Source organism: Narcine bancroftii, chromosome 5 (genome assembly GCF_036971445.1).
Source record: "Narcine bancroftii isolate sNarBan1 chromosome 5, sNarBan1.hap1, whole genome shotgun sequence".
Taxonomy (NCBI): Eukaryota; Metazoa; Chordata; class Chondrichthyes; order Torpediniformes; family Narcinidae; genus Narcine; species Narcine bancroftii.
In genome coordinates this window covers 222,943,591-222,969,650 of record NC_091473.1, presented here as the reverse complement: position 1 = coordinate 222,969,650, position 26,060 = coordinate 222,943,591, and the positions used below count along the sequence as shown (strand labels likewise).

The following is a 26,060-nucleotide window of genomic DNA, read 5'->3' as shown; positions in this document are numbered from 1 at the left end:
CAAGGTCTCTCTGGCAACATGCCAGCAGGGAAGAAATGCGCTCCATCAACCCAAGCAGGACTGCAAGTGTGGGCTTCTCCTGGGCAAAGAAGGGGAGCCCGCTCCATTCTGTGCCGGCTGCTCGGTGCAGCGATTCTGACTGTCCAGCTGTGCGGCCGCTCAGTCCGCCACATCACCACCGCCCCCAGAATTGTTGCACGGCTGCAATGTCACAACTTTGGGTATTTTAGGAGGGCGTCCCCGGTGTTTGGGAGGTGACACATGCACAGGTTTAGTAATGTTCACGTGTGCAGGCTTCATCCAAGGATGAACTGGAGACGTCTTCAGCAGAATTAATTTATGGCACTCCACTCCTAGTACCCGCAGACATCTCTCCTTCTCCAGCCAAAGATAGATCCTCGGTTACAGTGGAATTACAAGAACTAAGAAACAAGATGGGTTCCCTGGCTCCAGTTCCAGCAACTCATCATGGATCACCAACTACACATGTTCCTGCTGCTCTCGACTCTACTTCTTACATCTCTGTTCATCCCACGCTACACGCCTGCAGCAACCTTCCGAGGGGCCTTTATAAAGTGCTGCAGCACAATGGATCTATGGTGCTATTGGACATTGGTGGTCGACTCGAACTTTTTACACCAGACAGACTGATGGAAGCATAGGCTTGTGGGCCAAAAAGGCTTGTTACTGTAATGTATGACTAAATTTTAAATATTTTGACAACAGGTTGAGAATGGCCTTCTTAATGCTGGTGTACACTTTAGCCTAACAGAGAGAGAGGCTGTGAATACACCCAGCTGTTGGTCTGCACAGGCACAGAGGACACGTGCAGGGACTCCATCTGGGCCAGTCACTTTCCATAGGATCACTCTCCGGAGGTCATGGAGGTGTGTGCCACCGGCAACAATCAGTCAGATGTTCACACAAATTGGAGCTAGGTTACGTTCACAACATCAATAGCTTTAGCTGGTGCCATTGTAAGTGGGTTGGTGCAGCCCACGTCTGATGTGGCTCTCCTGTTGGCATGGATACTGCCTTGTCTGCTGGGTGTTTTCAAACTTTTCTGTTTTTATTTCAGATCTCCTGCATTCACATTTTTCTAATGATGTTCCCACTCAAGGCTAGCTTAGAATGCGCTGCTCACCTGGGGGTAATGCACTGTTGTCCACCAGGTCAGTCCCCTTCTTATTTTCCTGTACCATTGCAACTTATTTATCCACCGACACATCCTTGGGATTGCCCAAGCAAAACCCACATGGTCGCAGACAGAGTGTGCAGGTTCACACACACACACACACACACACACACACACACACACACACACACACACACACACACACACACACACACACACACACACACACACACACACACACACACACACCCCCACGGCATTAACCTTGACCTCTCCAATTTCGGTAGCCCACTCCACATTCTACCTACCTTTTGTATTCCTGTCTTCTTTCCTCCAGCTCTCCACCCCCTTCCCTCTCCATTCACAGAGCCACCCCTCCTCCCCTTGTTTTCTCTTTTGCCTACTCTCCCTTACCTATTACCTCCTGCCAGTGGGCCTGTGCTCATCCCTCTGCTCCTCCCCCACCACCAGCATTTTATTCAGACAACATGCTCTAGCCTGAAATATTGGTTATGTATCTTTATCATTGCTATATTAAGTACACTCTTCGACCAGCTGCCTTTCTCCAGCTTTGTGTTTTTACTTCAATTGCGGACATTCGTGTTTTACTCCACATCGCCACAACAGTGGTCAGAACTGAACTCAAATGTCTGGAACAGTGAGGCAACACTAATTACTGCATCACTGTGCTGTTCTCTAGGATGCAATGGTTTAGGTCCTTATTTCTTCCAATGTTAACTCAGATCAATAGTTGTTAAATGATAAAATAACAAACGGGTAAAAGCAAGTCAGACACAGCTAGCACATGTGCAGTAGTAAACCCAGCAAGTTTTAATATGCTGCTGTTCCTTCTTCAGGTGCCTTGGATTTCCATCGGACTGAATATAACTGAAGAGAATTAATTACCTTCACATGAAGAACAACTTCTAGCTGCAGCTCAATGGTTTTAAAACCAGATTGTAACTGAGGTTATGGCCACATCTTCATAACTGGTAAGAAGTACTTTGTTTAATGGCTCCAATTAAAGCTTGAATCATACGTTCAAAATTTTGTCGAGGTTGGCATAGAAACTTAAACACTTAAATTAGTAGAAAAGAAGCAAGTCCTTTCATACAACATCGGAACATTTGTCATCTTGGTGGATCATTTCCAACCAGGCTGCAAAGGATTCAGTTTCAATCAGAACAGTGAGTGATACTGACAATGGACATTTTATAAAGACAGTTTCAAACAAAGTATTCCAAGGTCAACAATCAGTCAATCTTTAATGCAAATTGGAGCTAGGTTCCTTTCATGACATCAATTGCTTCAGACCTGGTGCCATTCTAAGAAGGTTGGTGTGGCCCAAATCTGATGTGACTCTCCTGTTGGCATGGATACTGCCTTATCTGCTGGGTGTTTTCATTCTTTTCTGTTTTTATCTACGGTTTCCAGCATCTGCATTTTTTAAAATGATTTTCACTTAATGTAAATCAGTGCTCTACATTTGACAGGGTCCTTCATGGTCCAGAAGATTGAAGTACATGGGATCCTTGAATACTTGGTGGATTGAATTCAAAACTGGCTTGGCCTTGGAAGACAGAGGGTAGTGGTGAAGGGTGGTATTCTGACAGGAGGCATGTGACTATTCATGTTCCACAGGAATCAGTGCTGGCACCTCTGTGTTATGATAGATATCTAAATGATTTGGACAAAAATGTAGATGGGCTGATGAGTTTACAGATGGCTCAGTGAGAATGATTGTCTAAGAATACATTAGGAAAAAGATCATTTAAGCGAGGTGTTGCAGATTTAAATTTTAAATATAGACATGCAGCACGGTAACAGGCCATTTCGGCCCACAGGTCTGTGCCGCTCAATTTACACCCAATTAACCGACACCCCCCAATACACTTCAAACGGTAGGAAGAAACCAGAGCCCCCGAGGGAACCCATGCAGACATGGGGAGAACACACAAACTCCTTACAGTCAATGCAGAATTTGAATCCCGGTCCCGATTGCTGGCACTGTAAAGGCGTTATGTCAACCATGGAGGTCAAATGTAAGAGGAAAGTTATCATGGCGATCCCTCATAGTTGAAAATGCTGGCCTTTGTTCCGTTGATCCGCAGAGTAAAGATGCTTGTGCGTGTATTTGTTTAACGTGTACTTGATATTGCACTCCAAGAAGCACACGATACTTCACAAATCAACCAACTAGTTCCAATGACATGAAAAACCACAATGATTGGAGCTGATAGATTTGTTCCAGCCTTCATCCAATTTCACAGCTGTTGAGTTCAGAGTAACTTTGTCTGCCTGTTCAACTGTTGAGGACTTAGTTGGAGTACTCTTTGTCAGGGACATCATTCTCAACATTACCGCCATGGGTGACCCTATCGGGAGCATAGCTCCAGATGGCATCGCTCTTGGGATCACAGGTCCACACAAGCTCTTCACCACAACAAGGTAACAATCCATGGGGAAGTAGAGTAAAGTAGACAGTAAATGGCAGGACTATTTAGAGCAGCCATTCTCAGCAGGGACCATACAACCCCCCCCCCCCCCCCCCAACTGGGGCCACAACACATTCAAGTAAAAGTCTTGTTTTAATTTCACCTCACACAAAATATATATATTTTTTTTTAATGTAGTCGGTAGGTGAGAAGTATGAAAGAAACTAAAACTTGACTACTTTACAGGGAAGGAGACCCATAAACTTTGAGCAGAGTCCAAGGGTGGGCATAGCTGAAACAGATTAAGAATGGCTGCTTCAGAGCACTGATGTGCAGAGGAATCTTGGGGTACATGACTGCTGAAAGCGACAACACAAGTAGTGTTGTACGGTGGACTTAGCTCCAACACTGGGGGGAGTGAGTATACAAGTCAGGAAGCCATGTTGCAGCTGCATGGAACTTTGGTCACATTTGGACTATTGCCAGTTCTGGTTGCCACTTTACAGAAATGATGCAGAGGTTTTTAGGAGAGAGGCGGAAAAACAAATCCACGTTTGCTGGATTAGACGGCGTTATTTTTCTCTAATCCATCAAATTACAATAAATAATTGATATTGAGCCGCTATGGGAAAATTGAATCAAGAATATTTGTTTCAGAAATCCATAGAAATTCAGAGAGTTTGGACTGAACAAAATGTCTGACTTATAGATCTTCTTTGGCTTGGCTTTGCGGACAAAGATTTATGGAGGGGGTAAAAAGTCCACGTCAGCTGCAGGCTCGTTTGTGGCTGACAAGTCCGATGCGGGACAGGCAGACACGGTTGCAGCGGTTGCAGGGGAAAATTGGTTGGTTGGGGTTGGGTGTTGGGTTTTTCCTCCTTTGCCTTTTGTCAGTGAGGTGGGCTCTGCGGTCTTCTTCAAAGGAGGTTGCTGCCCGCCAAACTGTGAGGCGCCAAGATGCACGGTTTGGCCTGGAAGTCAGCCTGAAGAAAACTGAGGTCCTCCATCAGCCAGCTCCCCACCATGACTACCAGCCCCCCCACATCTCCATCGGGCACACAAAACTCAAAACGGTCAACCAGTTTACCTATCTCGGCTGCACCATTTCATCAGATGCAAGGATCGACAATGAGATAGACAACAGACTCGCCAAGGCAAATAGCGCCTTTGGAAGACTACACAAAAGAGTCTGGAAAAACAACCAACTGAAAAACCTCACAAACATAAGCGTATACAGAGCCGTTGTCATACCCACACTCCTGTTCGGCTCCGAATCATGGGTCCTCTACCGGCACCACCTACGGCTCCTAGAACGCTTCCACCAGCGTTGTCTCCGCTCCATCCTCAACATCCATTGGAGCGCTTACACCCCTAACGTCGAAGTACTCGAGATGGCAGAGGTCGACAGCATCGAGTCCACGCTGCTGAAGATCCAGCTGCGCTGGATGGGTCACGTCTCCAGAATGGAGGACCATCGCCTTCCCAAGATCGTGTTATATGGCTCTTCAGCGCTTGACGTCCTGCTTTGCGAACTTATAGATATCTGAAAAAAAAATGACTATTAGTTAAATTTAAATTTTTAGCCTCAATTGTTCAAAAGAAGCAAAATTATATTGAATAAAAAGATCTTCAAAATTATTAATCCTCAGTCTATACCACTCTCTGAAACCTGCATCTGATAAAAAAAGGTTAAAAAAAATTGCTGATTAATTATAATAGGACTGGCTCGAGATAAAAGATTGATTCCAAAAAACAATGTTAAATTATGCCCATATTCTCAGCCTATGTCTCAATATCAGATTACTTGTTACTTTAGAAAAAGAAAAAGGTAAGAAAGACCCTGTCACTTAACAGCTTCTCGAGTTAAGATTAAGAGTGATTTGGATCTGTCACTTCCAGATGAGGACTGGGAGTTTGTTCAAAATTTGATTAATGAATCCTCATTTTGTGCACTTTAAGGTTGTAGATGGAGCAACTTTTTCAAAAGTTGTGATCTTGCTTTTATTCTGATATTGATCCACTATGTGATAAATGTAAAATTTTCGAGGCTTCATTGATACACATGTTTTGGACTTGCCCTCGTTTAGAAAATTTTTGGAAAAATTGCTTTCAAATTTTATCAATCTTTTTTCTTTTCTTTTTCAATCTTTTTATTATTATTATAATTTATAAACACATACAGTTCAAAGAGATATAAAAAAATACATAGTAAGTAATGAATTAATACAGAGATATTAAACAATAATATTACAGAATAAAAATATATCATAAAAAAAAATTTTGATCAGTTTAGGGTGTGAACTATCTCTAAAAAAAGATATAATTAATAACAATATATGAAAAAAGAGAAAAAAAACCCCAAAAAAGAATAAAAAACAAATCTGAATTAAAAAAAACTTTAAAAAATCTTTAAAAAAAACCTACAGATATAGCTAAACCACGCCGATCACTCCGATCTCACCTTACAGCCCAATTATCATACATAATCATAGAAAGAAAACAGAGCCAGATCAACTCACCACAAATGAAAATATTGAATAAATGGTCGCCAGGTTAACTCAAACTTAGAAGGGGATTCATAGACAGAGTTTCTAATTTTCTCTAAATTTAAACATAGTACAGTTTGGGTAAACCTTTGGAAAACAGTGGGAGGATTTACCTCTTTCCAATTTAATAGTATAGATCTTCTAGCCATTAGTGTAAGAAAAGCAATCATACGATCCGCAGGAAGAGATAAATAAGTCAAATCTATCATAGGTAATCCAAAAATTGCAGTAATGGGATGTGGTTGTAAATCAATATTCAAAACAGTAGATATAATGGAAAAAATTTCCTTCCAATAATTCTGTAAAGAGGGACAGGACCAAAACATATGTGTAAGGGAAGCTATTTCCAATTGACATTTATCACATATAGGATCGATAAGAGAATAAAAGCGATGGAGTTTATCTTTAGACATATGAGCTCTATGAACAACTTTAAACTGTATTAGTGAATGTTTTGCACATAGAGAAGAAGAGTTTACTAGTTGCAGAATTTTATTCCAATTTTCATTAGAAATATGAAGGTTGAGTTCTCTTTCCCAATCATTTTTAAACTTTTCAAAAGTCCCAGAATTTATTTTTGTAATTATATTATATAATTTAGATATCACACCTTTTGGAGGGAATTTTGAATATAGTATATCCTCTAAAACAGTCGTAGTCTCCCGATTGGGAAAAGAGGGTAAAGTCGAAACTAAGAAACTCCTAATCTGCAAATATCGAAAGAAATGAGATCGAGGTAAATCATATTTCATGGATAATTGTTCAAATGACATGAAAGAGTTATCCAAGAATAAATCCGAAAAGCATGTTATACCTTTAACTTTCCAGAGTAAATAAGCTTGATCAATTAGAGAGGGATGAAAAAGGAAATTTAGTACAATAGGAGTTTCCAAGATAAAATGACTTAGGCCAAAAAATCTCCGGAATTGAAACCATATACGTAGTGTATGTTTAGCCATTGGATTATCAATTTGTTTATATAATTTAGTAAGAGTAAAAGGGAGAGCAGCTCCCAAAATAGAGCTAATTGAAAAATTTTGTATCGGTTTAATTTCTAAATTTACCCAATGGGGATTTAGAGATAATTCTGAATAATTCAACCAATACCTTAAGTAACTAATATTAATTGCCCAGTAATAAATTCTAAAGTTGGGTAATGCCAACCCTCCCTCTAGTTTAGATTTCTGTAAATATTTTTTCCCCAATCTAGGATTCTTGTTTTGCCAGATATACGAGGACAATTTAGAATCGACCTTATCAAAAAAAGATTTAGGAACAAAAATAGGTATAGCTTGGAATATATATAAAAATTTAGGTAAGATCATCATCTTAATAGCATTAATTCGGCCTATCATGGATAGGGATAATGGTGACCAATTGGTAAGTAAACTGCCGATCAGGTCCAATAGAGGGAAAAAAATAGTCCTAAACAAATCTTTATGTTTTTTAGTAATCTTAATCCCTAAATATATAAAATGGTCTCTAGCTATTTTAAAAGGTAAACTATCATAAATAGGGACCCATCCATTAAAAGGGAATAATTCACTTTTATTTAAATTCAGTTTATATCCCGAAAAATTACTAAATTGGGCTAATAAAGATAAAACTGCAGGAATAGAATTTTCAGGATTGGAAATATATAACAATAAATCATCTGCATATAGTGATACTTTATGAATATCCCTGCAATGAATAATACCAGTAATATTGGGTGCTTCTCTGATAGCAATTGCCAAAGGTTCTAAAGCTAAGTTAAATAATAAAGGGCTAAGGGGGCACCCTTGCCTGGTGCCCCGAAATAATCGAAAATATGGTGATCTTTGGGTATTAGTAAAAACCGAGGCAACTGGGGAATTATAAAGAAGTTTAATCCAAGATATAAATATCGGACTAAAATTAAATTTTTCAAGAACTGTAAATAAATAAGGCCATTCTACTCTATCGAAGGCCTTCTCAGCATCTAGTGAAATAACACATTCTGAAGACTTATGTGAAGGAGTGTAAATAATATTCATCAATCTTCTAATATTAAAGGAGGAATAACGATTTTTAATGAATCCAGTCTGGTCTTCAGAGATAATATATGGTAATATCTTCTCTAGCCTTGTCGCTAGAATTTTAGAGAAGATCTTAGAATCAACATTCAACAAAGAAATAGGTCTATAAGAAGAACATTCGGTCGGGTCTTTATTTTTTTTCAAGATTAGAGAAATCGTAGCTCTGTAAAATGATTGTGGTAGTTTACCCAATGTGATAGATTCATCAAACATCTTAATCAGCCAGGGAGAGAGAGTAGAAGAAAAAGCTTTATAAAATTCCACAGAATATCCATCGGGACCTGGTGCTTTCCCCGAGTTCAGTGAGAAAATAGTATTATTGATCTCCGAATCTGTAATGGGTTTACTTAATTCTAAGTTATCTTGAGGTAATACTTTTGGGAATTTCAAATGTTCTAAAAAATTAAACATATTACTAAGGTCTTGAGGGGATTCTGTACTATATAAGGATGTATAAAAATTTTGGAAAGATTGATTTATCTCTTCCTGGTTAACAGTCAGTTCTTTTTTAAGGTCAAATCAGAACCATGCCCTTTAATCGCTCTGCTTGGTTTTTCTCAAAAGGAGGAAATATCGTTGACTTCATCTCAGAAGCGAATTTGAGCTTTTACCTCATTGATAGCTGGACGGACAGTTCTGATGAAAGACAGTACCCCACCTACTCATACTCAATAGTTACAGGAGATCATGTTCTTCTAAGTTTAGAAAAAAAATCAGACATAATGTGAAAGAGGTAAAGGTGAACTTTTACAAGACATGGGCCCCATTCACGGAGTATTCCCATAATTAACGAATTAGGGTGTTTGGAGCTCCTAAGTAGCGTTGTCTGGTCTCTGAGTGCCATCTAACGTTTCCTATGTATATTAGATATGCAAGTTTTCCTCGTTTAGAGGAAGGCTTTGATTATTTGGGGGGAGTATTAAAAAAGTTACAAAAGAAAAAAGTGTTGGTTTTAAGGAGAGGGTTGGATGAACTTGGGCTGTCTTTTCTGGAGCGCAGAGACTGAGAGATGACCTGGCGTAAGTGCAGGTCACCTCTCAACTTTGATAGGGTAGACAGGTGAGAAAGATGTGGAAATGTCAAAAACTAAAGACTAAAGAGGGGGAAGAGGTAAAGGAGGTGTGTGGAGTAGGTTCTTACACAGAGAGAGCCGGTTGCCTGGAATGGACAATCAGGTGAAGTGGTGGAATCAGGTACAATAGCTCCATTTAAGAGGCATTTAGACAGGCAGGGAATGAAGGGGTATAGCCCATGTGCGAGCAGATGAAATTGGCATCACTGTCCGCACAGACATCTTGAGCCAAAGGACCTATTCCTGTGATGCACTGTTGCATGTTCTATGATCTATTTTGAATGAATGAGAGTGATTGTCATATATAAAATGAAAGTCTTACTTGGTGTAACTTCCCATTTACATAAAACACCCTAACAACAAGTATAATTGACTCATGTGCTGCCACAAAATGATAATACATATAAAAGGAAGAGAAAGAAAAGTAAATAACAAATATTCACAGTTGGCTGGTATTGTAAACAATGTGTTGTGTCAGGAGTGCCGACAGATCTGGTTACTCATTTTCCCTTATGATACGTCACTTGGTTCCTGCTTTTTCTTATCTCAAGGGAAGTATTGAACTGAACACACCTCTCTGAGGAGTTCAGCTAATCTAACAAGGATTTCACCAAACTACCTCCCCCCTCCATCTCCCAGTCCAGTACATGACTTAAAATAATAGTTACACCAGTGAGATCTAAAACACTCTCTCTTTTCACCATTCAGTTCCTGTCAACTTTATAACTAACAAGGCTACATGAAACAAAACCAGAAAATGCTGAAAACACTCAGGTCAGGCAGCATCCATGGAAGGGGAAACAAATACTTCATGCAATACCCAGACCCTGAAAGTGTTTCTCTCTCCATGGATGCTGCTTAACCTGTTGAGTATTTCCAGCATTTGTTTCAGATTTCCAACATTTTAATTATTTTCTGAGACTGTTAGAGCTGTTTTTTCCTGTGAATTTCATGGCTGCCACTCCTGTAAGATTCTAACTTTAGGTTAGGTTCTGAGGTCACTGGAGGGTGAAGCAATAGAACTGTTGATTGGTTCCAAAATGAATTACTGTAATTATCACAATATAATCTCATTGGGAGTGTGGGTTGACAACCTCTTCTCCTCCTCATTGACCATCATTCACCTACCCTATACCTCGTACACCCATGACTGCATAGGCAAGTTCAGCTCCAATTCAATCTACAAAATTACTGACGGCACCACTATTGTTGGTTGAATAGCAGGAAATGATGAGTCAGGGTACAGGAGGGAGATTGAGAACCTGTTTGGGTGGTGCCAGAAGAACAATCTTGCTCTCAAACATCACCAATTGTTGATTTCAGGAAGGGGAAACTGAGAGACCATGCCCCTGTCTTCATTAGCATGCAGCATTGGAAAGGGTTAAATCTGTACCTTCAAGTTGCTGGGAGTCCTGATATGGTAGGACCTCTTCTGGAGCCAACACATTGAGGTAATCATTAAGAAGGCATACCAATACCTCTATTTACTCAGAACTCTGAGGAGATTTAGCCTGTCCTTGAATACAATGGAAGTTATATAGATTGGTTGCATCGTGGACTGGTTTGGAAGCTCGAGTGCGCATGAACACAGAAGGTTGCAGAAAGTGGTAAACCCAAGTTAAATCCAGCTCAGGCCCTGATCTCCCATCCATTAAACACACCTATGTGGGGCTCTGCCTCAAGAAGGCAGCCATCATCATAAAGAACCCCTACCACTCTGGCCACAAACCTCTTCTCACTGCTTTCCTCAGGATGAAGGTACAGAAGCTCAAAAACCAGCAACTCCAGGATCAAGAACCATGTTTATCCAACAGCTGTCAGGCTTTTTAACTTCTCTGGATTACCCCAACCCTAATCATAAACTACTCTGGGACCACAAAAAGATCTGTCTGCACAATTAAAACATTACTTTTTTTCACTAACTGTAACTGTTAACATTTATTTATCTTTTTATACAACCTTGCACTCAACGTTCGCAAAACTAAAGACTTCAGGAGGGGGATACCAGGAGAACACAAACTAGCCATCATCAAGGGATCAGCAGTGGAGAAGATAAAGAATTTCAAATCCCTGGGGTGTCAACATCTCTGAAGACCTATCCAACATGTTGACGTAATCATGAAGGTGGCTCGCCAGCAGCTTTATTTCATTATTTGAGGAGAGTTGGTAGGTCACCAAAATCCCTTGCAAGTTTCTACAGGTGGACCATGGAGTGAATTTTGACTGGTTGCATCACCGTCTGGTATGGAGGAGCCAACGCTCAGGACAGGAAAAGTCTACAGAGGGTTGTAAACTCAGCCAGCACCATTAGTCTTCACTCCATTAAGGGCATCTTTAGGAGGTGGTGACTCAAGAAAACAGCCTCTTATCATGTCCTTTTCTCACTACCACCATCAGGAAGGAGGTACAGGAGCCTGAAGAAGTGACAACTTCTTCCCCTCTGCCATCAGATTTCTGAACAGACAATGAACGTATAGACACCACCTCACATTTTTTTCTCTTTTTTAAACACTGTATTTCTGTAACTGTAATTTATAGACAGTTTTCCACCTGTAGTTACTGCTGTCGAAAAACAACGCATTTCATGACACATTCATAACAATAACCTTACCCTGATTTCGATATATTTATTATCTATTCTCTGTCTCATGGCGCATCACTGTCCCTTAATTATTGCATCTTACACAGCTGTGTGGCTGCAGGAAATAGAACGTTGGTACATCTGTAATTTGTACTTGTGCATGTGACCATAAACCCTCATTACTTATAATCCTACGACTAGACAGATGACCTGTAACAGATGGAATACTTTCTCATGTTGAATGGATAGTGTCGGACTCTGGCTTTACCTTACTCTTAATTTAGTCTATGTGTGGTCTGAGTCCAGCGTGTTCTTTGAATGAAGTGATAGGAGAAGGTATTCGGTTCAACAGTCAGTTTATTACACAGCACAAGAATAAAACTTAACAGAGCTCTGGGTCAATCGTTAGTTCATAGGTCACCTGCACAGTGAGCTACTCCCCAAGACTGACCCCTATTGTCCAGTTGGCTCAGTTTATATAGATAAACCTTATCATACAGAACAAAAGTTGGCTTCCTTTGCTAGATTTCATTATCATACAGAACAAAAGTTGTCTTCCTTTGCTAGATCTTTTTGCATAAGGGTTATCATAAGTCATCTCCTGTTTTGAGATATCTGGGGTGTAGCACTCCCATCTTAATCCTCCAGGCCAGACTATCCTGTTGATTGGATCAGAAATTAATTCATCCCCAGATATTTCTAATCACCATTCTGTCCCTGTCTGGCCAATTTCTGCTGTTCTCTTTAACACCTCCTCATGCCTTAATCTTCTTCCTAGACTGGTTTTCCATTCCCTTTGTTTCTTGCAGGACATTCTTTGTTCTGGTCTGGCCTGTGTCTCCTGTGCTACTCACCACCTCCTTCAGTTTGAGCATTCCTCCTAAATCGTTTTATGCATTTCCTCTCCCTGTATTTGGGAGCAGACAATTTTGCACAGCCAACTTTGCTCCATGCTGTGATTGCCACTTAATCACATTCCTCTTTTCCCCTGAACCATGCAGTAGATATAAACTTATTAATTAATCATTTATTTCATAATGTTTTAACCCCTAGATTCCAACAATAGCCAAAGGATGAACAACAAGCCATATCCGTGTTGGTCTTGGGCAGCTATGGTCGTCTTGATTTTTTTTTTCCTTGGTGTTAGTAAAACTCGAAAGTCTGCAAATGCTGTGATTGCAGTAAAAACACACTGAAATGCTGGAGGAAGTCAGCCGGCCTTTTCACTGGCTACAGGAGTCAAAAATATATTGCCGGCGTTTCGGGCCTAAGCCCATCCTCAAGGAATAAGCCAGAAGCAGGAAATTTCAGAAAGTCTCAGAATTCAAACAGTGGGGGAGGAATCCAGACCCACAAAAGGTGTTAATTGGATATGATAAGAGTTTATCATGTTTGTGCGAAAGGAGACAAAGTGGAGAGATAGGGAAAGGGGAGAGAGGAAGAAGGGGCGGGGAGGTTAACAAAAGCCAGAGAAATCGATATTAATGTCATCTGGCTGTAACCCATGGTATACCCCAAAACCAGGAACAGGATCTGGTGTCCATGAGCATCATCAGCAGGGTGAGGACAAGGCGCACATGGTCATGAGTGAGCAGACGGTAAGCTTAGCTCTGGGAAGGAAGGGGGTTCTGGTTTGATGGGAAGAGTTATTGGGTCTGGGGTGGATTCTGAGCAGAGGTTTTTGTTCTGGGTTTGATTTAGGTGGAGACCACAAGGATCTGTGTGTGGGTGAGGTCTGGGTGTGGGTTGGATCAAGTGTGTGTTGGTTTGGGTGTGTGAGTGGTCCAGGTGTGGGGGGGGGGGGTGGGTTCTGGGTGTGGGGGGTCTGGGTGTGGGAGGTTTGTGTGTGGAATACAGTGGCGAACTGATGGATCATGAATCACATACTCAGCAGTGACTGATGAATTTGACAAACTGGTCCCTGTCCTGGAAGCTGCAAAGAGCTCTGTCTCACCTAATATATACAGACCTCCACTGTATATCACAGAGGGAGGAGCTGATGGTGTTTCCCCCACATCAACTGAAAGCAGGAATGTAGATAACACGTTCCAGTCATTGGGAATGCAATCCCTTGAAACCCCTGCTTTTCCTGGAATCCTGCTGTGCTGAGCTAGCTAAAACCAAAGAGATGGGCTGTCTCTCAGATTTGTTGCTGGTACTGAGCCTAATACAGGAATAAAGTTCTGGAAATTCCAACAGTTTGTGCTTGGGGTTTTGTCTACATATCTGCCGAATTAGTTGAACACATAGTTCCACCTCATGTCATCTGAATTTCTGTAAACCTTTACGCCTGTTAAAATACGGAGCACCAGGATATTAAATCACAATCAGATTCCACTAACTTTGTCCACTTCAGGTTGTAGGAGGCTCTTAAAATAATTTAAAATACATTAAGACCAGTTTTTATGTCTTTCAATGTATGTTGTTAATTTACCATGAAATTAACTAGCCAAAGGTAATTAATAATTATATTTTAGAAATTAGTTTCAGTAATCTGAAATCAGATATTTAATATTATCATATTAAATTAAACTGAAACATCTCCATTCAAATTTATCAAAGAATCTCTTTATTTAAAACAAAATCACACTTCAAAATGTTGTCTGATTGTGCTCTTTGGGTTATTTTATGTTGTGGTGAGATAAGCAAATTAAATCGAGCAGAAACTCATTCAAGTTTGAACAGTTCTATGTCTGGTTTGTATTGAATGTGTCAAAGCTTCAGTGCCCATGAACTGATATTTTGCAAAGAGCTCCAATATAATAGAATCTAATGTAACATCTGGTCACTATTTATGATTTTAATAAATAGTTTAAATTTAGCATATCAGTTTATGAAATAAAAACTTAAAAATGAACACACATGTGCCTCTGAAGTAAAGATTTGGTGTACATTGGACAATGCTGAGGAAATTGTTAGTCTTGCAATAAACGTGCACATGCGTACAGCCTTTGGATGAATTCATCCTCACACAACACATGAAAGTGCATGAAGATGAGTTGAGTGCAAATTGTGCTCATGTGCTTAAAGTTGACAACCAAAGTTAATTCTCCTTCAATAGGGAGAAAATTGGAAAATATCCAGATGCAAAGGGACAAGGGAGTCCTCGTGCAGGATAACCTAAAGATAAACTTGCAGGTTGATTTGGTTGTGAAGAAAGCAAATACAACGCTGGCATTCATTTCAAGAGGAATAGAATATAAGAGCAGGGATGTAATGTTGAGGCTTTTTAAGGCACTGGTGAGACCTCACTTGGAGTATTGTGAGCAGTTTTGCACTCCTCATTTAAGAAAGGATTTGTTAACATTGGAGAAGATTCAAAGGAGATTCACAAGGATGGTATCAGGATTGAAAGGATTATCATATGAAGAGCATTTGACAAGTCTTGGCCTTTAGTAGTTGGAATTTAGGAGATTGAGGCTGGATCTCATTGAAATATTTTAAATGTTGAAAGGCATGGCCGTAGGCGATGTAGACAGGTTGTTTCCCGAGGTGGTAGAGTCTAGGACAAGAGGGCACAACTTCACGTTTGAAGGGCATCCACATAATGCAGAGATGTCGAGAAATTTCTTTAGCCAGAGGGTGGTAAATCTGTGGAATTTCTTGCCCGAGGTGGATGTGGAGGGCAGGTCATTGTGTGTATTTAAGGCAGAGATTGACCGGTTCTTGATTAACCAGGGCATTAAAGTTCATGAGGAGAAGATCGGCAGTGGGGCTGAGTGGGAAAATGCATCAGTTCATGATTAAATGGTGGGGCAGACTTGATGGACTGAATAGCCTATTTCTGCTTCTATGTCTGGTGGTCTCATGGTCTAATATTTGTGTCCAAAATATCTTCGCCTCCTAAGTCTGGTGGTCTCATGGTTTAATATTTGTGTGCAAAATATCTTTGCCAACTTTTTACTCGCAGGCATCAGGATAGTCAAAGTTAAAGGAAGTGGAGGGGCTGTGAAGGGACATAATGTGAATTGCAGTGCAGAACTTCCAATGGAAGGCCATTTAAGGAAATATCTTGAAGACATGTCACTCATCAGACTCATATGAGAGGAAATAAAATTCCCAAAGCATGGACAACATTTAATGCCACATAATTGTGTTGGAGGTGGTGCATATATTTAGAAATATGTTGTGGATACAACATGATCCTCTTTTTTTGAACAGTTGAGCTCCTGATGAGTAAAGCCGAGATTTTCCTGGCCCTTTTCTTCTGTCTTGTCTGTCTTCTCCTTGACCTATGAGGATGGAAAGGGAATAGACTGAAGGATCAAGGTCACAGACCTGTACAGAGCCCATGCATACGAGGGACTGCATATGGTGGAATCTGGAGCTAAAAACAGCAATCTGCTGGACGAACTCGGCAGGTCAAGCAGCGTTGGTGGGAGAGGAACCAAAAGGATTCTTGAACAGCACATTCTTTTTCTCCCACTGGTGCTGCTGGACCCACTGAGTTCCTGCTCCAGAGCCAACTCAGGAAGGCTGGATGGCTAGAAATTGTTTCCATCCATTTGCAATATGCCCTGTTGAATATGGATGACTGAGAATTTTCTGAGGTTCTTCCCCTAGCAATTGCTTCAGCAAAAATCCAATTCATGTGCTGTCTGAGGGTTTTCTGGTGACCAACTTCTGAGGTTAAGGCTGCTGATTGGGAATTGCAGGGCAAAACGTCAAAATGCAGGAAGCTCTGCAGTACCTCATGCTGCCTGCGGGTGGCAGAGTCACAACAAGAGTACACTCACCATTCAAGAAGATCATGGCAGGCTTTCTCCTTTAGGTCTATTTACATGGTCAATCCCCCTACTTTAGAATTTAATGTCCAAAAGTCTATTGAGCTTGGCCTTAAAACATTTTCAATATCTGACGATTCACAGCCCTTGGGGATGAATAATGTGGCAACCATCCGGTGCCGTCCCTAAGGAGTTTATACGTTCTCCCCATGTCTGTGTGGGTTTCCCCTGGGTGCTCCGGTTTCCTCCTTCCCTTCAAAATGTACGGAGGTTGTAGAAAGTAGCTTTTCATTGACCATCTATCCCACCAGTCCCTCTTCAGAATCTCAAGCAAGACAAATTTATTGAATGTCAGATAGGAATTAACATTTCAGGTGGAGAGAATTAACATTTTAGGTCAAGAATTAATCATCAGGGTCTTATATGATTGATATAAGATCACGTATCAGTCTTCTAAAATACGATTATCGTTTTATTCAACTCAGTCTCTCCTCAGTGGATAATCTCAGGAATAAATGCAGTACACCAACTATACTCTGTTATGTACAAGGTCTAATCTGCAGAAAGTGCCCTCGGTCTGATCACATTCAGCCCAGTATTACTGCAGCAACCATCCAACTTCCTGAATTCCTCAAGCTCTGCACTGAAGGCCAACAAATAATTCCACCTTCATTGCTGTTGCCTCCATCTCCATTTTAGCTTTCAACATTTCATGAAACAACACACTGAGGTAACTCCTGAACTATTTTCCCCTCAGTTTAAAGAATATTCTAATTTTCTATTGCTAAAAATATTCTAATTCACCTCAACAACGTGGATAAATTTGGAATTCCCTTTGTTATAATCTTGTCTCTTCCTTGCCCAGTTATTTAACCCATCTAAATCTGTTCATAGCAACTTTGCTTACTCCTCCCAACCCACTTTCTCATTCCATGGGAAAGTCAAGCAGCCATAGGGAGTATGTGCAAACTTCACACAAACAACACCAGATGCCAGGATTGAACCTGGATCTCCAGCACTATGAGGCCATGATGTGCCACTCTGCCACCCAGGCTACAGCACTGATGCCTTCTCTTTGCCCATTTTCAGCTCTAATTGAGATCCCAGGGCTTCACTATCACAATCCCACCCAAAAATTCATCTTCAACATCTTTCATGAAACATCAACATTCCTGGTATTTTATCAGAAAACATTTACCTTTTACTAATTTAAAGATATTTCCTCATTCTGTTTTGATTTAGATTTAAACTTTTTTAATGGTTTTAGCTTTTCTTGTTCTGTTCATAGAGGTATCTGTATCAAACTTGTGAAATTCTTTTAGGTTCAAAAGGATGGTTCTTTTGTCTGAGGAACCAAGAATTAAAGTTCATAGTCTCCAGATAAGGATAGATCATTAGCTGTGCAATGATAGAAATATCTTAATTGGGAGGGCATCTGTGGGATTCTCTACCCTGGAAGGCTGTCATTAGTTGCATTAAAAAAAGAATTCAATAGATGTCAGAATATTAGAGGAATTAAGGGAAGTGGAGTGAGAGCAGGAAAATGGTTTTGAGGCAGGAGATTGAGTTATACAGGAGGCTTGAGGGGCTGAATAGTCTCTTCTAGTTCCTATTATGTTAAGATCTAAGTGCGGATAAGCAGCTGACTGAATGTCGATTGCAGGAGCATGAATGCACCACATTTGGCCAATCCAGGCATTTATGGTCTGCATTAACTTCCTCCTACTTGGCTATCACCAACATCATTTTCTGGCAACATTGGTTATCTTACAGAATCTAGTTTACTTAATGAGGAGTAGCAGTGTTGCAGCCTGCACCTCCCCTCTTCCCTGAGTTAAATACTGTAGACCGAGGTCAATGAGAACTCCAGGCAGCAGCAAAGTCAGGCAATTCAGGGTCGAATATTACTGGACAATGAAGATTTTGCTTCCTGAACACGTTTGCGTATATTTTATGGATTTTGGGTTGCTTGTCATGAAAATTGCCTTAATATTTTCCTATCGCATACTGTTTTTTAGATATAACCTATTTTTGAGATTTACTGTCATATTTTAAGTCTCCTTCAAGCATGCAAAACCATAAAGTGCAACATATAATTGAAAATTCATTTTCTGCATTCACTCTTGGACGTCTTCCCGGCTGATCTTGGTGCAGTCATTGATGAACATGGTGAAAGGTTTCACCAGGACATTGCGACCATGGAAAAGCAGTATCAGGGCAACTGGAATATATCAATGCTGGCCAACTATTGTTGGACATTAACACGACAGGCATCAGATGCTGAGTGCCAATGAAAATCAGCGGAAAAACATTTTTAGGTCAGTTGAAGTTTGAAGTTGTCTATCATAATCCCTAATTTATTTTTCTGGAAGCAAACTTCTGAAAAAAAGTGTTGTTCAGTGATGCCAATCGAATATCTAGTATAGATTATAACTCCCTGAAAATAGCATAATTCATCCCCACAGCTTCAATCCATACCTCCGAGTGATCACCCGTGTGGTTAAAGCAAAAACAGCACATCAGATCCCTTTTCGTGATCAGGACCTCCTTGTCTACCTTGTTCTTGCCTCTTCCTGCAAAAATCAGAGCACATCAGTCTTTTGCGTGAAGCTTGCAAAGAGTGGAGAACTCAGCCATACTGCTCAGGGCAATGAACTATTTTCCACAGGAAAATTGATGAGGTACTTTATCACAGAAAAGCAGTTGGTTGGAGTATTACTTTGTGAAGATATCTGAAGTAGGGGTTGGAGTGCGTCAAATGGCTCAAAGACTTGTTGACTCAAACCAAGGCTTTTATTAGCAAAAGACTGGGTATTCCATTGAGGTCGACCAGTCCAGACTGACCCGGGTCTGGTTAGGAGCAGCCCTTTATGACCTGCCAGTAGGCGTGGCAACACTCTCAGCCAATCACTACTTCTATATGTAAATATATACAAATATATACATTGGTGATGGTATCCTGTACTATCACAGGGGTTAAGCAAGACAGTATGCAGACACTGGGGATGAGTGCTGGAGAATCTCAGCAGGTCACGTAGCATCCATAGGAAGAAAAGGGTAATTAACGTTTGGGGTTTGGATTCTTCATCAGATATCTGACATACCTGATGAAGGGCCCAGGACCGAAACGTTAGTTACCCAAGGGATGCTGCGAGACCTGCTATGTTTCCCCCACAGATTTCTAAAATAGGAACTTTTTTAACCTTTATAGGAGTATGATCTTTTAGGGAAGACATTCCTATATATAATTGCCCTTCACTTTTACAATGACATTGTGACATCAGTGAAAATACTGATTTTTAATGAAATTGGTGTCTTATTGAACTAATATTGAAAGGAAACTACCTTTACTAAAATTATCTCACAAAACAAAATCAGTTTCAGTGTGTATAAATTAAACATGCATTCTTCTGGACTGAGTGATAACAGTTACTTATGGTTGGTTGTTTTGGATCAAAGAATGGCTCATGTGGAATCAGAGTAATTAAATCTCTGCAGTTCAGAAGACCAGTTGGCCCATCCCTCTATGCTAGCTTTTTGCTGACCAATTGTTGATCCCATTCACTAATTTTCCAATGTACCAGATTGTAAGTTCCATTCCTATTCCCGCTAGAAAGCTTTGATTAACCCTGTTTCTCTTACAGACAGTGAGTGGCAGACCATAGTCACTTCCTGTATCATAAAAAGTTTCCCCCCATTTTCCAAAGGTAAACAAGAACTCTGCAGATGCTGAATATACAGAGTGCTGAGGTGACTCCAAAGGTCAGGCAGCATCCATGGAAAGAAATAGACCCTTCATCAGAGATACTGAGAATCTTCCCCACCCCTTCCTTCCTCTGATTAGAGAGCACCTTTCTTAGCCCTCTGCCCCTTCCCCCATCAGATCCTTTCTTTTCTTCCTTCTCCCATGTATATTCAGCTGGCCTGCCAGCCTGTGTTCCTTCCCATCCTTCTTATTCCTCCCTATCTCTGAATTTTTGTTGGTCATTTTATGAACACATTCAAACAGAGATTAAAGTTTAGTTATGCCCTTTTAAAATCAAAAGTTGTTTGCATACAATGTACCAACCTGTCAACAAGCTGATGATGGTCCCAAGGATCAAGACAATCATAGTTGCAAATGGGCTCAAGTAGAGATAGGAGAGCGAATACCAGGTGTTGGCAATTCCTGGTCTGAAATTTAAAAAGGGAGTTGATTTTTAGAATGGTGTTCTTCATTAGCAAAGACTGTGTTGGAAATGTGAACAAAAATAAAGGAGACTATGAAGAGTAATTTGTCCAAAATATTCTCCGAAATAAAGAAGCTTGGATCAAATCCAAATCAAGCAAATGGGTCTCAGGAGTCAAGGGAGATTGCAGTCCTAACTCAGGACTGTGGCATGAGATGTCAACAAACTCTTTGTCTCACAAATACTGCTTGAGCTGCTGAATTCTTTGGCCTTTTTTTTTTGCTAATGGTCATTGGTTCCTGCTGCTTGCTATTCAATATACAACTTTGCTTGTATAGGCCAATTTCTCACCAGAGCACTGCTGAGACAGAACAAACAGCTCCAGCAGGAATATTTAGAGGGGTAATGGTTCTGGCAGTGATTTTGAGTGAAGAACCGGGTTCACTGTGGGAGGGACAGAAGGTCTTGCAGCTGCAGAGGTTGCGGGAGCCTGGGAGGTGAATCCGGCATCCCTCGGTGTCTCTGAAGGGACTTCCTTTTGCTTCTCTTTCTTTCTTTCTTATATTATTGGGGGTACCAGGTGAGTGGAAACTAAAGTTGTCAACTAGAGTTGATAAATTCTGTCCATTAGGTACAAAACAATAAAGAAATCTTCAGTCTTGAATCTTGATGATAATAATGAGATTGTTCTATGTACCAATGCACCAAAATTCTTACCGCTGCAGCCAAACAGGTACTTGCAAAGAAAAGCTATACTAATTGAAATAAATTAAAAGAGACAATAAAAATGTTTATTTATAATTTATTTAATATTTAAAATATAAATATTCACAGTTATCCTTGTGGAAAAAAGTGATTTGCAACAGTGCAGACAGGCCTTTTGTGATATCTCAGCCATTAGTGTTACAAGGGGAGGTTCAAGAGCTGTTGGAAAGAAACTGTTCTTGAACCTAGAGTTACTGGTTTTCTGGCTTCAGTACCTTCTACCTGAAGGTAACAGTGAGAAGAGGTTGTGACCAGGGTGATTGGGGTCATTTATGAGGTTGGCTGCCTTCTTGAGGCAGCAACTTGCATAAATGTCTGTAATGGATGGTGTTATCTTGACCATTTCCCTTTATAATCGCTTGGGCAGCAAGCAGACATTTTTGTTTGACTCGTTAAAATGAATAGTCCGTTCTGAAGTACCATTGAGTTTTTCCATTGTTTATTTCAATTATTAAAACAATTAAACTTTATTTAAAACAGTTAATAAAATGGACAATAAAATATTAATACTTTGATACTTTCAAAAGAACGTTCAAAAGAATGTTCAAAGTATTTATCTGGAACATCTACATTTTTGCCTTAGTTCTATCCAGTACAAAGGCAAATTCAAAACCAACTTGTTTATATTAAACACACATAAAAAGACCTTGGCTAAAAACTGTTACTATGGAGACATACTCATGGAATTCAAAAACATTTCTAGCTGCTTGCAACGTGCAATTCATTTTAACCCTTAAAGAGAGGAAGTCGGAGCCTGGGAAGCATCTGGCTACCTTCTGCAACCTAGAACATTTAATTCCTAAACCAGAAGGATGAGGGTCAGAAACCAGCAAGTTCTGGACTGAGCCATTAGTATGATGGTATACCAGCTTGATCAATGCTAGTCTCAGACCTGAAACTTTGAGTTGGTCCATGCATAGGATGCAAAACCAAGCATGATTGGTACTCATCCATGGTCTGTCATTTGAAACCAACTCTGTGTAGGATGTTAAACCAGCAGGTAGTGGTATATGTCCACAGACAAGCATCTGAAACCAGTGGGTTCTGGAATTGACCTGTATGCTGGAATGGGAACCAATCAACACCGGACCAGATCCAAAGTTTGGGATCTAAAACCAGCAGAACTCAGATAAATCTTGCATAGTTTGGGAGGCCTACTGTCAAAGGGGAAGGGCAGATGGAGTTGGCACTCACACTGGAAGAAGATATTTTGATATCAGTATGATCACTTATTCCAGCAGCATCTGTTTGGTGAGAGGAAAAGCACGAGCATAAATGTCCCCAGCACCGAGCTTAAAATGCATGGGGAAACAGGAAACATCCAAACCCTTCTTCCTGTAAACCCAGTTTCTGAGCACGAGGTGAAACTTAATCATAGAAAAGAGAAATTAGAATGGGAATGAAGATTGAAAATAGAATGTGATTTTAGAAGTAAGGTCAAAATATGTCAGCTTGCCCTAACAACATGTGGCATTACCTCAAATCTGGCTCCATCACTTGACTCGTTGTCATCCAGGTGCTTTCAGTCACAGACTCTGTGGGCTCAGTGGCATTGAACACACACCCATCTATACTGAGTGGTAATGGCCGTGTTTTCTCAGCCAGCGGTGGGTAGACCTGCCCACCAATTCCAACCCATAGTGTCAGCACCAAGCTGACAAAGAGGCCAGATATTGCACCCTGGGAGAAAGTGCAAACACAGAGTTAACTTTCATTTATATAGCTCCTTCAGCATTGCTAAGCATACAGGGGCCTTACCCAGAAGCATTGTCAATATTTGGAGCTGAACCACATGAGGAGATTTTAGGGTTGATCAGCTTGGTTTCGAGAAGTGACATCTTAAAAGAGAAAATTGAACTAGAAGAAGGGAAATCTGAAACTTAAATTCTTGGCATCTGAAAGAATTAACTCTTTTTAAAAATTCATTCTCAGGAGCTTGGAGTCCCTGCCCAATTCATAATTGCCCTTTTTATTGTTAACAACCTTCATGACCTATTGCTGACCATCTGCTGACCTTCCCATAGTACTGTTGCTGTTAAGAAGATCTTTCCAGAGTTTAGATCCAGTGACAGTGAAGAACCAGTAATGTGTTTCCAACTCAGAATAGTTAAGAGCTCAGAGTTAGAGGTGTAGAAATTGTAACAGTGTTCTTGGATGGGAGGAGGTCACTCTCTTCCATGATTTTACTGTCATCCTCCTCTCTCCAACACCGAAGGCCTGCAGGCCACAGTCACCCACAGCATGGAAACAGGTCCTTAGGCCCAACTTACCCAGAATATCCTACCCACACCATTCCCACCTGCCTGCGATGGGCCGATATCCCTCTAAGCCCATCCTATTCATGTATCTGCCCAATTTCTTTCTTAAACAGTAATGACCCATAAAACCACTGTACCTGGATGGGAAGGGGTGATCAGAAGTAACCGCAGCATTTGTTGGAGTCCTTAAGGCTCCATTAGCTTCACCACTGGTGTAATCGTTCAGCCAGAATGTCACAAATCTTTCTAAAATTGCACGATCCAGGTGGAAAATTTAAAGCAATTTGATATCTAAAACAACAGGCACCAGGTTTCTCCAAAATACTTACAACTGAATTAGCGCAAGGGAATAGCATTCCTAGCAGGAAGAAGCCAAGCAGTGGTCCGCCAACAATCCCAAAAATAGTGAGGGCAGCCTGGAAAACAAGGAAAGATGTTGTTACATTTCATGTGGGACAGAGGCTACCAATTGGCGAATGTGTCAGATTTTTCTGCTTCTTTCTTAACATTGAGATCCACCTGCCGAGAGGCAGCAATGTCAAATCTCACAATTACTCATGCAAATGACAAATGGCAGGGAAGTCAAGAGTCGGAGGACTTTAAAAAAAATCCAAATAACTATTAATCAAATTGCACTCTTCTGAATTGTATTGAAATCGCTGGGGATATTTGAGGACAGATGTGAGACTACAGATCTCGAGCATGTAAGCAATCTACTGGAGGAACTCAGTGGGTCAAGCAATATCAGTGGGAGAGAATGACCAGAATCCTTCATTTTAAAAAAATCTAAAATGTGTTTCTAATTAAAAGAACTGATTTTAGTTTTGTGGTGGGTGTATAGAATCAGAATGGTTGTCTTGCCCCAGGGAAAGTTTATCGGATTGAAAATAGTTGTGGTTTGGAGAGAGAGTTGTGATGCTCTGGGGAATGTGTAACAGCAATTAAAAAACAGTGCTGGTTGTGCTATTTGGGGGATTGAGCGTGCAGCAATAAAATGGTTGTGATGCTCTGGGAATTGTGACACGGTTTGGAGATGTTGTGGATAGTGTAGATGGTGTTATAAGCTGCAACAGGATATGACCACAGGATGCAGAGTTGGGCAGATTGGCAGATGGAGTTCAATCTGGATAAATGTGAGGTGATGTAGTTTGGAAGGTCAAACCTGGTTAATGGCAGGGGGTGCTGGGACCAAATCCAGAGATTTCTCAAGATTGCTATGCAGCTTGATAGGAATGTTAAGAAGGCTTATGGTCTGCTGGGCTTCATTAGTTGGGGGAATGAGTTCAAGCGACATGAGATGTTGCAGCTCTATAAAACTCTATTGGTTAAACTACATTTGGAATATTGTGTTCAGTTTTGGTTGCCTCATTACAGGAAGGTTGTGGAACCTTTAGAGAGGGTGTAAAGGAGATTAACGGATGTTTCCTGGATTGGACAACGTGTCTTATGGGGGAGGGAATAGCAAAGATATATCATTGGAGAGTGAAATAATTGTACATTACATAGAACATTACAGCACAGTACAGGCCCTTCAGCCCATGATGTTGCGCTGACCCATATATACCTACTAAAAAAAGCTAAACTCTCTCTACATCATAACCTTTTATTTTTCTTCTTTCCATGTGCCTGTCTAAGAGCCTTTTAAATGCCCCTATTGTTCCAGCCTCCACCACCACCATTGGTAATGCATTCCAGTCACCCACAACACTGTGTAAAATATTTACCCCTTATGTCTCCCATAAACATTCCTCCCTTCACTTTATAGAGATGGGACGTTTACGGGACTCGAGGGTTATGAAGTAGGAAGGGAATATATATAGGAATATATAGATCAGCGCAGCATCGAGGGCCAAAAGGTCTGTACTGTGGTGTCATATTCTATGTCCTCTAGTGTTTGATACTCCATCCCTGGGAAAATGGTTCTGGCTGTCTACCTTATATATGCCTTTCAGAATCTTGTAGACGTCTATTAAGTCACCTCTCATCCTTTGTAGCTCCAAAGAGAAAAGCCTTAGCCTTGCTAACCTTAAGATAACATTCTTAGCCTGATACTGATAACTGCTTCCCTGAAATGAAAGGATGGTCCATTCACCAGTGGCATTCAACAATCTCCTTGGTTGCAAACACTAAAATTCATCAGCAGAAATGTTTAAAGACCTTTGTAATGCAGGCGAGCCTTACCTGAAGCACACTTCCCATCAAGGATGATAATGCAGCCATTCCTATGCAGATGAGTCCAAACATGAGACCTACGGAAGTATACAAGTGACTGATGTAGAAGTGCATCACTCTGGTAAAGCCAGCCTGTCCAGACTCAA

At 40.6% G+C, this 26,060-nt stretch overlaps 1 protein-coding gene and 1 long non-coding RNA gene across 5 annotated transcripts in view; one reads left to right on the top strand and one right to left on the bottom strand.

The window, feature by feature from the left end:
• Positions 1–26,060, top strand: part of LOC138764950 (uncharacterized) — a 41,389-nt gene that overhangs the window by 2,025 nt on the left and 13,304 nt on the right. For 2 of the 3 annotated variants that reach the window (XR_011358380.1, XR_011358378.1), the window contains exons 2-3: positions 1,079–1,172; positions 1,993–2,127. This is a non-coding gene — a long non-coding RNA (uncharacterized lncRNA). Of the gene's footprint in view, positions 1–1,078; positions 1,173–1,992; positions 2,128–11,232; positions 11,851–26,060 lie in introns of those variants that run through there. The other variant, XR_011358381.1, reaches the window with a different exon arrangement.
• Positions 12,046–26,060, bottom strand: part of slc5a8l (solute carrier family 5 member 8, like) — a 51,518-nt gene continuing 37,503 nt past the window's right edge. Inside the window, exons 10-15 of one of the 2 annotated variants that reach the window (XM_069941425.1) lie at positions 25,924–25,991; positions 24,072–24,158; positions 22,962–23,164; positions 20,620–20,723; positions 19,029–19,123; positions 12,049–16,058 (exon numbers count right to left, since the gene is read on the bottom strand). In XM_069941425.1, coding sequence (XP_069797526.1) covers positions 15,942–16,058; positions 19,029–19,123; positions 20,620–20,723; positions 22,962–23,164; positions 24,072–24,158; positions 25,924–25,991 — 674 coding nt within the window. In that variant the 3' untranslated portion in view covers positions 12,049–15,941. Of the gene's footprint in view, positions 16,059–19,028; positions 19,124–20,619; positions 20,724–22,961; positions 23,165–24,071; positions 24,159–25,923; positions 25,992–26,060 lie in introns of both variants that reach the window. The other variant, XM_069941426.1, reaches the window with a different exon arrangement.